A 15375-nucleotide genomic window follows, 5' to 3' on the forward strand; every position below is an offset into this window, starting at 1 on the left:
TTAAGAAATCGGCTAGAAGTTATAGTGAAAGCGAGACAAAAAGCACCGAACACATAATAAAAAATTAGGACGAAATAAAGTTAAATCTAGCAAAAGATTAAAACTTAGCTTCAAGTATGTGCTTAGTAAGTAAGTTTATGTTACATTTCGCCAAAAAAGTCCAGTGCACCAGTCAAGTTTCTCACACTGCCGTTAGTCGCTACGTTTGTCTCGAAGATATGAACTCCATACAGTACTGCACATAGTAATGTAACGTTTTATTTCAAACCATAACCACTAAATAGATATTTGTTAGTTTGTGAGCGTAAGTAGCGAGTTACAACAATTAAAAACACGTTTATCCATCAAAATATTCTGTTTTTAGGTGTTTTTTTCATACTGTGGGAACGAATTAGTTTGTAGTTAGTGATTTTATATACGAGAACGTTGTCATACGGGCTCAGTCCTCGTACGCATTAAGCTCATATGTAGAGGTATGACTGTATGAGACAAAATGGGAAGGCAGAGCAGTTGTTACTTTTAAACATGATGCTACAACGCCTTTCCTCATTACATAGCCCAACAGTTCTGTCATGATGCAAGTAAATTTTGCGAATGGTTGGCTCACCGTGGCTGGGAAGATAGTGATTGGGGTCTGCTTTTGGCAAATATATTTCTGGAACATTATAATCTAGCTTGTACTCAGCTTGCAGGGCGGCTATGCTTTGCGGGTTGCCGCTTGGAACTACATCATCATCGAGCTCCGAGTCTCCAACGTATTCTGAGTCGTCCACTTCTGACATAGACTACAAGATAAGTCTGCTGTAGAATTGACACTCATAGGCATGATATAGCGATGGAAGCTATAGTGCAGCTATGAATATGTACTTCCATATAGTCCAACTCTGCTTATAAAAACTAGCCTATAAGCTGACCTAATAAAACAGGGCATCAGTAGATTAGTTAATTACCGAAATCACCATCAAATTTCTCTACTAGTTATCCAAATAAACTATAGAATTTTAAGTGACTCGTGCTAGCATGAAGGTGGTCTTACTAACTTTTTATGAATTACGATTAGGTGATCGAATAAGCAAAACGATGAAACAATCTTTACTACAAAAGCCGTGTCTATCTGTCTGAAACCACATTGAAGGTTGGGAGAAAAGAATTGCCGTGTATGGGATTCGAACTTGTGCTTCCAGCTTAAGAGATCAATACTCAATCACCTCTGCCGATCAACCGGCATATGATTAATTGTACGTATTGTTATTACACCTGATGATCTCTCACGGCGTATGAGGCTGCCAGAGTACTAGCATGTTTAGTTAGCCACGATTATACAGGATGTTGAGTTTAGGCACAGTTGAAATAATATTAAGAATGAGTTGCAACTTGTTGAAATCAATTTTGTTCAACTCAGTATCCAGTTTATTGGCTGTTTGCATGACATCAGTGATACTGCGTAATCTGAGAAGCTGACTCCTGTAATTGTGCTTTTGTGAGATTAGATTTCTACGCGTAAAATCAACCGTTTTAGTTAGTATAAGGTAACTTATGCTGAAGAAATGTATATTCAGTTCTCACAAATTATCTGTCGATGTTGTCGCTACGATTACAGAGAATGCTAGCAGATTTGAGGTGCCCAAATTTGACTACATACTAAAGCTGCAGCAAATATGATCACGTTCTATTTTCTCTCAATGTTTATTGGTATATAAACGACTATTTTAAATTTCTCAGTTGAAATACATACGAGAAGTCGGGCCGCAGGATAGCCGTGTCTGTCTAATTGCCTGTTTCTAGGGTCGTCATCCTCGTCCATTGTGACCCAGTCACTCGTGTCCCAGTGATAACCTAAAACCATAAACAATAAGTATAATAGTGATAATAAAAACAATTCTTCTTTACTATCATGGCAGCGTGGCAGCGTGTGTAGAATAGTTCAGTAGATTTACGCAGCATGCTGTCAGTTCATCACACGTTTAGCAGATTGATAGCTGTTAGAAGGTTGAAGTCTGTGAGTGTTTAGCACTGGAGAGGAAAGCTGCCTTACTCAGTTGCGGATGTCAAGGTTTGCATGAGAGCTTAAAACAGTCAAGGAGGAACAGGATTTGGCCTATGTCAGTTTTTTTTTCTAATTTTGAATGCCTTCCTAAATAGTACAAAACATGACTAAATTTTCAAAGAAATTTGCAGGAGGCTATACTTTACGGGTTGCTGCTTGGAACTACGTCATCATCAAGCTCCGAGTCTCCAACATATTACAAGTCAAATTTATTTTTGAAGGAAATTTATTGATAGAAAGAAATCGCATTAGAAAGCCGTTCCCAGTGCATTAGTATCAAGAGTTGTCTACTACTAAGCCCACTATTGGTAGCTTTATGACGAACTACATGAATAATTCACAACCACTGCTAGAAAGGATTTGTCACCCAACAAACCACAACACACAAATTTCATTTCTAAAACTAAAATCACTACAAAACAACATTCTCAAAGAAATAAAAACATTTAATAATGGAAATAAATTTTACAAACAAATTTTACAAACAAATTTTACCAGAGCCTCTCAGACCTGCATCCAAAAATCATCAACATCTTTTGGTTTGATGGATAAATATTTCGTGGAGGACGCGGACATTGTGGTTGATGATGTGGGAAACAGACAGGACATGCGCACACCAATTGTGATATATATAGCCCAAGGCCTAACAGCTTGCGATCTCCGAGATAATGCGGTGTGTCAGTAAAGCGTTAACAAAAGAGGCTGCATCAGTGAGAGCGGCTAACTAAATCCATACTAACATGATGGCTATAACAGCAGCTATAACAGTGTGTTGGAGGCTATTAGCATGCATTACCTTTGGCTACAATGTGCTGAGGTGGGCGGTAGTTACGCCCCGTAGCCGTTGCTAAGCTTTTACGGTGATGTGGAGCTATGCGAACTACAAATTCATAATCGTAAATGCATAGCTTGATAGAAATAATAAAACAAAATTATAGCTGGTCTAAAATTATTTAAGTGAACGTGAACTGGTCTATGAATGTCCACATTGGACATGGAATGGCCAATATATGTTCACAGATGGCTTGAACTGGTCTATGTACATCCAATGTGGACAAAGAATAGTCCACAGGTGTCCACTTTGGACATGGAGTGACCAATGAATGTCCAATGTGAACGAAGAACGATCCACTAAAGGTAAGGCCACACGTATCGTGTAATTTCAACTAATCTGGAAAATTCCATTCGTACGAAATTTCTGACCTGCCACACGGAGTTTCCCCACCACGGATTCGTACGAAACTAACTTTCAACTAGCCAATCAGAACGCGGTGATAAAATAAAGCCGATTCCGTTTCAATTATTTGCTTCAGTACAAACACGCTCCAAAGAAAACGACCTTCAACATTCAACTAACCTTTTCAACCGACCAATCAAACAACGATTCATAGGAATTTCTGACGTTTCATCCAATTCAGGATTCGTTCATCGTGCGCAACCAACGATGGACAAATTCGTCCAAATGTCAATTCGTACGAATCGTTTCGTCCAAATTTCGCCGATTTCGTGAGAATTTTGTCTCGTGTGGCCTTACCTTTACATCTACGAATAGCTTCAACTCATCACAGCTGCTACTTTACCGATATCTCAAGTATTTTTTTATTTTATTTGCCTGATCAAGCTTTATTACCTTCATCCTCTTGCGGAAGGCTAACAAAGCTTCCATTAGTAATAGAAGGAGGCTTGGAGCTTTCTTTGGAACCATGCTTTGATCCAGACTGCTTAGCCAAATATTGAGGAGTTGCTGAAACAACAGCTTTGTGGGACGGTCTGTCCGATCCCTTCCCAGAGGACATCATGTCTATAATAGCGGAGTAATGAAACTATTGATGATGAAGAATACAGATTAAAAACAATGCCAAGGGTAACACGACTAGGTGAGAAATTATGATACGACTTTTTCAGATAAACTACAATAGCTATGAAAAAATTGGTTTAGTGAGATTTGTTTAAACTTTACTATAATAAGACCAGTGTCCGTCTGAAGTTACGCTAAAAGCGGTAAAAAAAATTACCTTACACAGGAATCTAACTCAAGTACTTCGATTTAAGGCCTGGCACTCTAACCACTATCCCACTCAGCTTCCCTGCCACTTCATGAATTAGTTATGCAGATACTAGTTACTCATTATGATCTCTAAAGATGCACAGAACTGGCAAGCCTACTAATATCTATAAATCAATGAAGTGATATGCTGGGTATAGTAAACAGCAGTTAAAGATGGCCCGTTATCAACTGAGTATTGATTATTGATGTCTCCTCATTTATAGAATTATTGCTTTACGCGTGACAGATTGCTGTAGAAACTTATCGTGGGCTCACCTTTTCCGGAGTTATACTCATTCGTAGGGTAATCAAAGTTCCATCCAGGTTTTCTGATGGAGTCTGTGTCGCTGACACTAGCAGGCAGCGGACTGAGCTTAGGAGCAACGAATGTTGAAGTCGTTCGATGTGGATTAGGTCGCTCGATCTCTTCTCGGAACTCCTGCAAGAGGTCATCAGTATTTCATGAACATGTTGGACATAGTTATCAATGTTTAAAGCAATCTTAGAAACTGAGAACCTTCTTAGTTAACCCCAAGTGTTAACAAGAATTGTTACCACTTGGTGTTAGCAAGTGTTAACACTCTTAGTTAACACTAATAACTTTTGTCGAGGTTGTTAGCTGCAGATCTAGTAGCTACTTTTGTTTGCATCTAACATTTTTTTATTTCGTTGCTTTTCCTTACATTTTCTTTAGCAAAACACTATCGATGCTTGTTAAATCGCTTAACAGCTTTTCATGCACTTGACATCTGATTAATAATCAAGGAAGATAGCCTGCTTCTCGGTAACTGTTACTTTCACGATGATGTCACGCCTCCCCAAGCTATCGGTTGTTATGTATGGATCTACAAAGATGAGTCTAACTTGGCCAAAACAATGAGTCTAAATACAATCTTTGTTTACAGATTTCTACGTACTGGCGAGAAGATGGATTGAAAGTTGTGGTCTCCGTAATTCTTTGCTCCGTCGTGTGCACTACAAAATAACATCACTCATGTTGTCTATGTTAAGAAAGCACTGCTAACATGGCAATTACAGACGTATTCTTAAAAGCTTTCAAGTTAATGATAAAAAAGCATGCCTGAAATTTTAGCTAGGAGTTGTCCCACCAAGATCACAGAAGTATGGTTCAGGACTTGGCACGCTATTCGCTGACATGAGCCACGATTGTACAAAAATAACAATATAGCTCTGCAGCTATAGACCTAGACTAAATTCATTCGTGGCCACTATAAATCTTTTTATGAGAGATACAAAAATGTGAGAAAAGAAAACTCCTGAGCTAATAGGAGGAAATTATTCACAATTGCGTGCAGATCATTGAATGAACTTGTCTAGAAGTATAAACATACCCATTAGCGCCAGACTCATTGACACTGCAAACGGTTTAAGTATATATTGATGGAGCATACACACACCAAGATGTCTATGGTGTCGTGTTTACTTATTATAGCAAATCATAAATTTATGAACTCTTAGGTTGTCTCCGTATATATGTGAAATTACAGTCCAAAAGTTTGGATCTGTTGAATGTTTAGCCTCAATACATTGCCGTTTTAAAAGAAAACATAGAGCTAACCTGGGAGTATAACTGGCTGGTCGTGGAGGAACACTGGGAGGTTGTGGACTCGGGGTTCTGCGATGATGTGTTGACACGTGCGAGGGCTGTGGCGGAATGTTGAACATCTCATGTTCGCTATGCGAGCTATCAGTCATCTTTCTTTGCTTGCTACGTTTGCTTGCAACGCAACGCATTATAATCACAACCAGTAGTATAATTATGACGAGAAAGCATCCACCAGCTGCAAGAAAAATGAACTTTTTTATGTTATGCGCTAGTAAGGAAAGAGGGAATCTAAGCACAAGATCTACAAGTTTTTCGCACTGTCTTATTGTGTGTCAGTATATTTGTTTTGTTAATTGAAAAGCAAATGTCTGATAAAAGCCAACTCTACATACCAACTATTGCTATAATCTTTATTGAGCCGAAGGGGTTCACCACTTCCTCTGGGTCTGTTGTGCTACATTCAATTTCTGATGAGCTATCGCTACATTGACACATGAACTCGCCTCGACCTAAGGCTAAGTCAAGGTTGACACATTTTGCATAGTCTGGACAAGGATTGCTGAGACAGGCATCCCCCTGACGACATGTTGGACCAGCCTTTCCATGCGGACAATGGCAGATATATGAGCCTGGCGTGTTCTGGCAGGTTGAGTTCAAAGCACAAGGATTATCTCTTAAGCATTCATTTACGTCGTGTTGGCAACGGGCACCCTCATACCCTGCAGCAAACAATTGCAGCCTTTGACAATCAACAAGTCACCTACTAGCATGGGCATTAAAGATAACCTGGAAACTAGGTTTGAAATAGAGTATCACGATATATGTATGGCCTTTTAATAGTTTGGTAGCAATCTTTAAGTTAGACGATTTGAAAATTACCAAATTATATATATATATTATATATACATGTATATACATCTATATAGATATCGCCAATCATATAAACGATGTAATTGTGTAATGATGATTTATTTCACACCTGACGATATTCAGAGTGATTCTGGCACTAAAATGCCTTCTAATCTCATAATAAGCTCATTGCATGGCCACACACACGGGCATTCATGACATAAATTTCTAATTATCCCGAACACAAAACGGATTCTTTTCAAGTTACAATACATATACAAAAAATGTTAACGAAAATTTATAAATTTTTTTTACATAATATTAATATCGCGATATATCAGGAATCGTCTATTTGTAATATCGAATCGTCTATTTGCAGTATGAAATCAAATAGTCTGATGATGTTTGAAAACTGCGAAGCTCTAGTTTGACGCGCATTGAACTTCAATAAGTTTGTTAAAGCGATAGTTATGTTATGTTTTCAATGTTAACAGAACTTATGTACGTGGCCCAAAAGCACCTGCCTCCTGCTGTCGCACGCAGATTATAGCACCTGCCTTTTGCTGTCGCACGCAGACTCTAGCCAAATCTGCAGCCCTGAGAGTAATCTTCAGTTTTGCGGAAGTGTTAGCAAACTTTCCACTGCTAACTAGGCATAACAAGCTTTAGGTTATGCCAACAAACTCCAAATATTTGTAGAGGTTACCAGATACGGATGCGCGAAGATCATCTTTACCTTTGCAGCTGCATAGAACTCCATTGGTTTGCTCTATGCAGACTCCATGGTTGAGGCAAGGGTTGATGCTGCACTCTCCATAGAACCCTTCGTGACAATTAAACCCGACGCCTTCAAAAAGAGCACTATGGCCGACTCTGTTTTGTCCGATGTAGGGAAGGGTAACTCTGTCCATTTGTAAGTTTTTCATGCATCCTTTAAAGCCACCCTGAATAATATCTGCAAAGCAAGAGAAAAATGTGGAAAGACAACTGTAGTCATGAATGGCATTAGGTTGACAATCTGCATTGAACTCGTGAATGCAGGCAGAAGATCCGTATTGTAGCCAACTTGTGATTTTAAGAGACTATATCATAAGATTACTACAATTGGTATAACTAAAATGCGACCATTTAATCATAGCTTCAAACTCAAGTAAAGATATAAAAATATTACAATAAACAAATCTGGGCAGCTAGGTAAAGATATAACAGTATTACATTAAACAAACCTGGACTGCTAGGTAAAGATACAACGGTAGCGCCAAAGTAGACATTGTTGTCTAATAAATTGATCTCTTCAGTGCCTCTCTCACTCTGGGCCTCTGATGAGTAGGTGTCATCCAGGAGTAAACGAGCAAAGTTTCCTTCAAATATAATTTAGAGCTTGTGAGGCTGTGAGACTATACCTATTTCACTCATTTGCTTTTTCCCTTTGTGAGAGGTTTGAATTGGCAGCATAAATCTTTACTCATTCACTTCCGCTTACTCTTAGAAAGTTTAACTCGCCTATCGATGAATAACATGAGGGCACAACTCTTGCTATCACAAGATGAAGAAGTGCTGTAGCACTTTTCTGTTATTTTACTACACAGTTTAATGAAAATGTTCAATGTTGGCATTGATCATTGTCAACATTGAATAGTGGCATTAAACAATGTCAATGTTCAATGTTTAATATTCTCAAATGATATTGGACTTTCTCAAGGCTTTCCAAAACTTACCCTTTCTTTCGAGGGACACATTGTGCCAGTTGCCGTCATTTATTAATGGATCTGTGACCGCCGCAGCAGGTCCAGAACCGCACTCAAACATGTACTGCAGCTTTCCTTGTACTATCTGTAAACATATAATCGGGTCATTCACCACAGGAAGTCATGAGACTGTCGAATGAAATGACTAGTTAGCCAACAAGTCATGAACTGAGTAGTATAATCTAGCTGTGACCGCAATATCGAGTGCTAGTTAGCAGGATGTTGCAACAATCAGGCCTCAAATTTGACCAGTTCTCTACCCCTAACCAATTAAGCTACGCGAGATGAAATAAATTCTTTAGGCGACATGGGTCATAATGTTGGTTAAAATACGCATAGCACTCTGCGTTAAACAACGTCGCTAAAATTTGCTCTCACAGCTCTTATTAGTAAGTTTAGCACTCCATATAGTAGCTTACTCAAATTAGCCATTGGCAATGTGCCAGGCTAATGGCAAGTGGTAGGCAACCACTTTTTTACGCATTCACTAGGCAGCATAAGCATATGTTATAAACCTTTTTTAAAGTTTGGATTTGCCAACATCATGCACAATATTGTTCGCTATGTTGAGTTGTTTGCAAAACAAATCTTTACTATAATAAGAATTGTGCCACGCTAAAAGTGTTAGAAAAAAAATATTACATCGCATGAGAATCAAACTAGGATATTAAGATTACCATACAAGCACACTGCCACCTTGCCTTATTTTGGAATAATTGTGTAGTTACTTGTTACACCTAATGATTTTTCTCGGAGCACGGAACCACCAAGGTACTAGTATAGCATAACAATCCCCTCTCAAGTTCTTAAATGAGCAACCAATAATATTCAAAGATCTCTTAAGACTGAAATACTGACCTCTAATGTGCTATAGTCTCGATCACCTCGGGCATCCATAAGCACTGCATCTGATTGTTTGGTCCTAAAAGTCAACTTCACCTGTAATGTCTGTTTAATATCATTGACGAGCGTCCAACGAGCGTAACTGTTTCCATCAAAAGCCAGAGATGTACCATCACGTCTCTCGCAGTCGTTGCCAAATGTGCCGGTCGGACACTTGCATGAGTGGGAGTTAACATTGTTAGCCACGCAATACTACAAATAGTGAATAGGGCAGGTAAGAGGCCCTTCAGATGGGGAGACAACCTACTTCCTGCTGATTGAATCAAACAAGAAGCAATCTAGCGGCAGACCAAGTTTGTCCATATATAGAAAATTTACATTTGATATTGTCTTCAATATGTACTTAAACTGGCAAATGAGTTAACATGCTAGACTATTTAGAAGGTTCCGAGAAGACAACCCATAATTTAAGAAAACGCTCACTCCAAAGGTACATGTACTTTTACCTAAAAAACCTGAAATGAAAATTAAGGTCAAGTTAATAGGTCATCAAATATTGTCTAGTTGGCCAGTTTTAAGACAGCAAAATGACCTGATTCTTTCAACTCAAAAGGATAATACAATCAGCTGTTAGACTCAACAACTCAGGACCTAAACGAACCTTATTACTAGGGCAGGGGTTGGTGCTGCACGGATTGGCACATGTCTCTGGCTCCATACAGACGCACCTAGGCAGTGGCTGAGCCAACAGTGATACATAGCTCTGCTTCTCGGCATGTATGGTGACCTTGTCTTGGGTGATCTGGTATTGCACTTCACACCTCTCATCTGCATTGCACTCTTTAGCAGATGAGCAATCAAAGTTGTCTGCGGGAAGGCTTACCTCATAGCCTAAGAACCAAGAGCAATTTTAGAGTAAGTATTTAATTCTGCTAGCAATGAAGTTTTGAGTGACTAACCTAACCCAACCCAAGCATAACCCAACTAGTTATAATGTTGACATATTTGAGTAGTTGTGTTCTCTCTCAGTTTTTTAACTCATTCAATAAGAATGTTTGCAGTCAGTTTGAACTATAAGTACTGCATCACGCAAATCTCTGTGATAAATAAAATAAAGTTCCCTGTATTACGCTAAATACAAACGTCAGCCTTTGATCAGCAACTTGCTAATGGTTGTCTAGAGACACTTGCTCGTGGTTATCTAAGTACACTTGTTAGTGGTTGTCTAAACGCACACTAGATAATAAAATAGAAATTTACTAACTCACCTCCTAGCATACTCTCCACAGTATCTGCGTTCTCTCTCAATGCTGAAGACACTTCTTCTTTAGGTACCATCTGGCCTGAGGCTGCTTCAATAGCTATCAGTATAGTAACACCAATATCTCCAGCTCGTCTCTTTCTTCCGGAAGATTCTGAATCCTCGGTTATACTCAAGATGTGAGCACGCCTACATGAGCAAGCAGAATCTTACGGCTCTTGCCTACCGCTTCTACTCTATAGCTGATGAATAAAGATGGCTACCTTAGAAGAGGGCAGACAATTACAACGAACCTGAACTCGGAAGAGCCAACACTCACTACAGCCTGCTCAAAGGCTCTTCTATGAAGAGATAAAAACTCCTTGGCTGTCATCTGAGCGATTCTGACGGCTACAGAATCAGTCATCATTTCATCAGTTATGGTGACGACCTTCACCTCTATGATGCCAAAACGTTCAAACCGGCTGTCTGACACACTAACATTAAGAACATAGATGCCAGCATCCAATGAATAGGAACCAAAAGCGCCTGTGGCAGAGTCCATGCTAAAGAAAAAAGATAGAGATATACATCTTTAGTGTTTCATTAGGTCTATCATTTCATTTCATGACAACGTCTGTACAGTCTGCAGACAGATAGGACGATTGATGCTGCCTTTAACAGTCTGCAGACAGATAGGACGATTGATGCTGCCTTTAACAGTCTGCAGACAGATAGGACGATTGATGCTGCCTTTAACAGTCTGCAGACAGATAGGTCGATTGATGCTGCCTTTAAATTCTTTAGCATTGCATTAAGACTTTAAAATAAAAGCAAACATCATTAACATTAAAATAGCAACAGATTGTCATAAAACTAGTTGGGACGGTAAACGGAAAAGCATATAAACAAGTGAATACAATATAAACAGTACCTAGTTATTACGAGATGATATTATGGCAAACTTATTAGAAAATCTAGCGTCTCCACAGGTAGAATTTAAGTCTTTCACTGCGGAATTTTTTCTGCTCGATTTGATTGAACTAATTTTTGCTGTAGAAGTTAGAGCTTTTGTTCCATAGCTTTAATTTGAAGTTTTTCAAACCGGCAAAAAACTCTACGCAAACCAATTCATTTGATATAAAGAAATCAAGTTTAATACTTTTTATGGCTTAGAAAAACTGGCTGCAAAAAAACTGCCATGGTTTTTGTTCTTTGACCAAAAGGCAGATTCCGATACTCTAACTTAATATCATAAAATAAAAATACAAACGAGGTGGAAGTGTAAAAACCCAAGTTTTAAATCCGTAACAAAAGTTGTGAGTAGAAGAAAAACGTTTAGATTTATTATCCATTTTAAACAGGAAATCAAAATTTGGAAACAAGAATATTTTGCTGTCAAGCGGAGAATAAGAGAAACCAACTGCTTTGTTTTTTCATGACAAAATGATAATTTAATAATCTAAATTTATAATTTATTGAGGCGCCATAAAGGCTTTCCATAGCATAGGAATTAATATTTCATAGAGATACACATGCAAATTAAAGTGCTGCTAATCAGCCAATCAGAAGGCTCACCTGAATAGTCTGCGAAATTGCTCTGAGACCAAGTTATATCTCAGCTTATCTGAGTCAGCATCCGTAGCCTGTACATATCCGATAATACCTCCGGGAAATGTGCCTTCATAAGCGACGACAGTGAAATTACGAGGTGAGACAACCACAGGTGGGTGCAGAATAGCCTCGCGCACCTCAAGCCTCACATAGGTAGTAGAAGAGAGGGAAGGTACACCGCTATCTTCAACCTTGACCTATAATGACATAATAGCTTATGTTTTCCTCTATGTAATTGCTAACATGTACATATATAGCTAACATATATATACATATATATATACAAGTGTATATATATATATATACAAGTGTATCTATATATATATTCATATATATATATGTATAGCTAACATATATAGCTAACATATATATAGCTAACATATATATATCATATATATATTATATATATGTATATGTATATATATCATATATATATATGATGGCAATATGTCATATATATATATATATGATATATATATGATATATATATATGATATATGCTATCATAGTTTTCTATGATGATGATTAGTACCTATAGCCTACGATATTAGCCTACATGTCAATATATAACCAATAAACAAACTGAAATCATATAATTGTATATCAAATAATTTTGGATTGTAATTGTAGCAAAATAGACTATATTTTGCCATTACTTGCTAATAAGTTCGCATTTACATTTGAACGCCTTTAAATTTTTATTTTTCCTTCTAATTTATTTCGACGAAACACTTCTTTCATGTTATGAAATTTTAAATTTACAGTTGTTTGAAAACCTTTACAGTTGTTTTTATTTTCTCTCTTAATGCATTTCAACTACACAAAACATTTATCTCATGATATGTAGTTTGAAAGTTAGAGTGGCAAATGTTGTTATATGTTAAATAAAAATAAGTTATACTTAATTATACTAAATTGTAAGTATATAAAAATAAAATAGACTTTTTTATTACCTTATTTATTAAATAATTTTTTATTGTATTCATAGCTAAACAGATTATATTTAGCCGTTACTTACTAATGATATCACATTTTTATTTAAACACATTTTCAGTTTTATTTTTCTTCCTAATTTATTTCAAGAAAAAACTTCTTTCATGATATGAAATGTAAAAGTTGTTGTTCTTTGAAAAAGCTTGAAAATCTTTACCGTGGTTTTCTTTTTCCTCTTCATTCATTTGAACTGCTTAAAAATATTTTCTCATGATATGAAGTTTAAAAGTTAGAATGGTTAATGTTGTATACAGTATGTTATATCAAAATAAATTTTCTGTCCAAAGAATTTTTCATTACTCGGGCAACACCGGGTAGTACAGCTAGTGAATATATATAAGTTGAGTTTTAATACCCGTGCAACGCCGGGCATTCCGCTAGTCCATAATGCTTGTCATTCCTTAGACAACCTAGAATTGTCTACTGAAAGAATAAAACTGCTTCAAGTTACTGGTTTGTGAATTACTGTACCTGGAGGAGATAATGTTTCTTCAGCTTCATATCAAAGATGCCCTGGGCTAGCAGGAGGCCATCACTCCCTATTCTAAACTTGTTATCGTCATCGCCACTCAGAATTGTGTACCTAAAAGGCACGCTGTTGTGTGGAGCATCAGCGTCAGTGACTGCTAGTCTCAGTGGGTTGCTGGCTGTACCATCCCCTTCCTAACAACATATACTTGTTTAGAAGCTCATGCTATGTACAACAATGTTGCAGCAGTTCAAATATGGGGTAGAAAAAGCCAGCACTGCTAGAAACATCTTGACCATATAAAACTGTTAGTAAAACCAACCAAACATAGAACTAAGCAGTAAAGCAATGAAAGCAGAAAGAAATGTGTTGATTAGACCTTACCCAAACCTGGGCTATAGCCTGAGCTCTTAGCCTGCCAAATTAGCATGACCTACCCCAGTTCTCAATCATAAGCTACAGCTATTGTGTATGTACAAGACCCACAAAGCATCAAGCTGCCCCTTGGCAGCCTATAAATGAATGCGGTGCATACTTTTGCGGTGCCATCGGGTGAAGGATTCTGATTGGTTGAAATCACTGGAGCAGAAGTGGGCGGAGACAGTGTAGTAGTAAGTAGAAAAGTAGTATTACGATAGACAGCACCTTCGGGATAAACCTGCAAGCAAGCAAGCAATGACTACCTGCGCGCACCTGCGAGCGAGCATGTAACGGTTATAAGCTCCAGCTTGGTACAGTTTCATAGTTTGGTTAGATGTGAGTTGAGGTGGCAGCCAAAGAAATTGTGTGATTCCAGAGAATATAATTATATGCACGAGGTTCAGTCCATACGCATTATAGCGGTTGTTAATAGTTGTTTCTTTTTATTATAAGCAAGGCGATTACTGCGATAAAATTTTAAAGTATTATTTGAGAAAGTTTCACAAAAAAATAAAAATTTGCAAAAAGAAACAAATATATTAATAAAATATGTTGCTGAAAAAAGAGTTTTTAATGAGATTCAATTTTGTACGTACGATTATCCATTATCATATCATTAGCGGCAAGTTTCTTAATGAGCTGTTTGATAACAGATTTTCAAAACACGATTATTTTGCACCAAGCCAAACTTTGGAAGCTGTACTGAAGCAGCAATCAGCCGTTTTACCACTAAATAGCAACAGCTGAAAATCACACAAAAAAGCAAATTTGCTCATAGGGATAATTTATGTAAAGCAGCCAATAAACAGCAAAAAATAAAAGAAATTGCAACCAAACAAACCACACAGACACTAATAAGAATCTAAAGCAGGGCAGCATGATGATGTTCCATGTTTTAAGACATAGAATGAGGACACCATGAAAACCCTTCTAACCCGTTCTACCATTTCAACCCACGTAACCTGTCCCACCATGTCAAGCCACTTCACCTAACCCACCATGCCAATCTACTTAACCTGTTCCACAAGGTTAAACCATCTAATCTGTCCCGCCATGTCAAACCACTTAACTTGTCTTACCATGTTAAAACGCCTGACCTGTCTCACCATGTCAACCCACTTAATCTGTTTGCTCACCATGTGTAATTAGAGCATAGAACCAGACATTATATCCAATCACCACATAAATACCAGCTTCCAAACATTGTTAAGCAATTAGTTACTGTACTACACCCTCTTTACCTGTACTTCTCCAGTATAATTAAGCTGAGAGAACGTTGGACGGTTGTCATTTATGTCACCAATAAAGATGAGGATGATAGCCTGGGAGGTTTGGGCTGTTGGCTGACCATTATCTTTTGCCTCCACAGTTATATTATATCTAGCGATCTGTAATAAAAGTGCAACAGCTATAACACTGCTGTTTCTACTATCCCATAAGTCATTGCAGTACAGCCTTTTTAACTTTCCATGCAAACAAGTTATAATTTAATTTTATTGTAATGAAACATATCTCTCACCTGGTATACACATTACACG

General features: G+C 37.7%; 1 protein-coding gene across 1 annotated transcript in view; it reads right to left on the reverse strand.

The window, feature by feature from the left end:
* LOC137402779 (protocadherin Fat 1-like) overlaps positions 1 to 15375 on the reverse strand; it is a 91120-nt gene that overhangs the window by 930 nt on the left and 74815 nt on the right. Inside the window, exons 61-79 of the mRNA XM_068089285.1 lie at positions 15079 to 15225; positions 13953 to 14075; positions 13420 to 13611; positions 11920 to 12152; positions 10656 to 10907; positions 10370 to 10551; positions 9763 to 9992; positions 9117 to 9353; positions 8229 to 8343; positions 7737 to 7871; positions 7247 to 7465; positions 6054 to 6380; positions 5674 to 5896; positions 5012 to 5069; positions 4371 to 4533; positions 3678 to 3848; positions 2844 to 2927; positions 1736 to 1836; positions 608 to 785 (exon numbers count right to left, since the gene is read on the reverse strand). Coding sequence (XP_067945386.1) covers positions 608 to 785; positions 1736 to 1836; positions 2844 to 2927; positions 3678 to 3848; positions 4371 to 4533; positions 5012 to 5069; positions 5674 to 5896; positions 6054 to 6380; positions 7247 to 7465; positions 7737 to 7871; positions 8229 to 8343; positions 9117 to 9353; positions 9763 to 9992; positions 10370 to 10551; positions 10656 to 10907; positions 11920 to 12152; positions 13420 to 13611; positions 13953 to 14075; positions 15079 to 15225 — 3370 coding nt within the window. The remainder of the gene's footprint in view (positions 1 to 607; positions 786 to 1735; positions 1837 to 2843; positions 2928 to 3677; positions 3849 to 4370; positions 4534 to 5011; positions 5070 to 5673; positions 5897 to 6053; positions 6381 to 7246; positions 7466 to 7736; positions 7872 to 8228; positions 8344 to 9116; positions 9354 to 9762; positions 9993 to 10369; positions 10552 to 10655; positions 10908 to 11919; positions 12153 to 13419; positions 13612 to 13952; positions 14076 to 15078; positions 15226 to 15375) is intronic.

Source organism: Watersipora subatra, chromosome 8 (genome assembly GCF_963576615.1).
Source record: "Watersipora subatra chromosome 8, tzWatSuba1.1, whole genome shotgun sequence".
Classification (NCBI taxonomy): Eukaryota; Metazoa; Bryozoa; class Gymnolaemata; order Cheilostomatida; family Watersiporidae; genus Watersipora; species Watersipora subatra.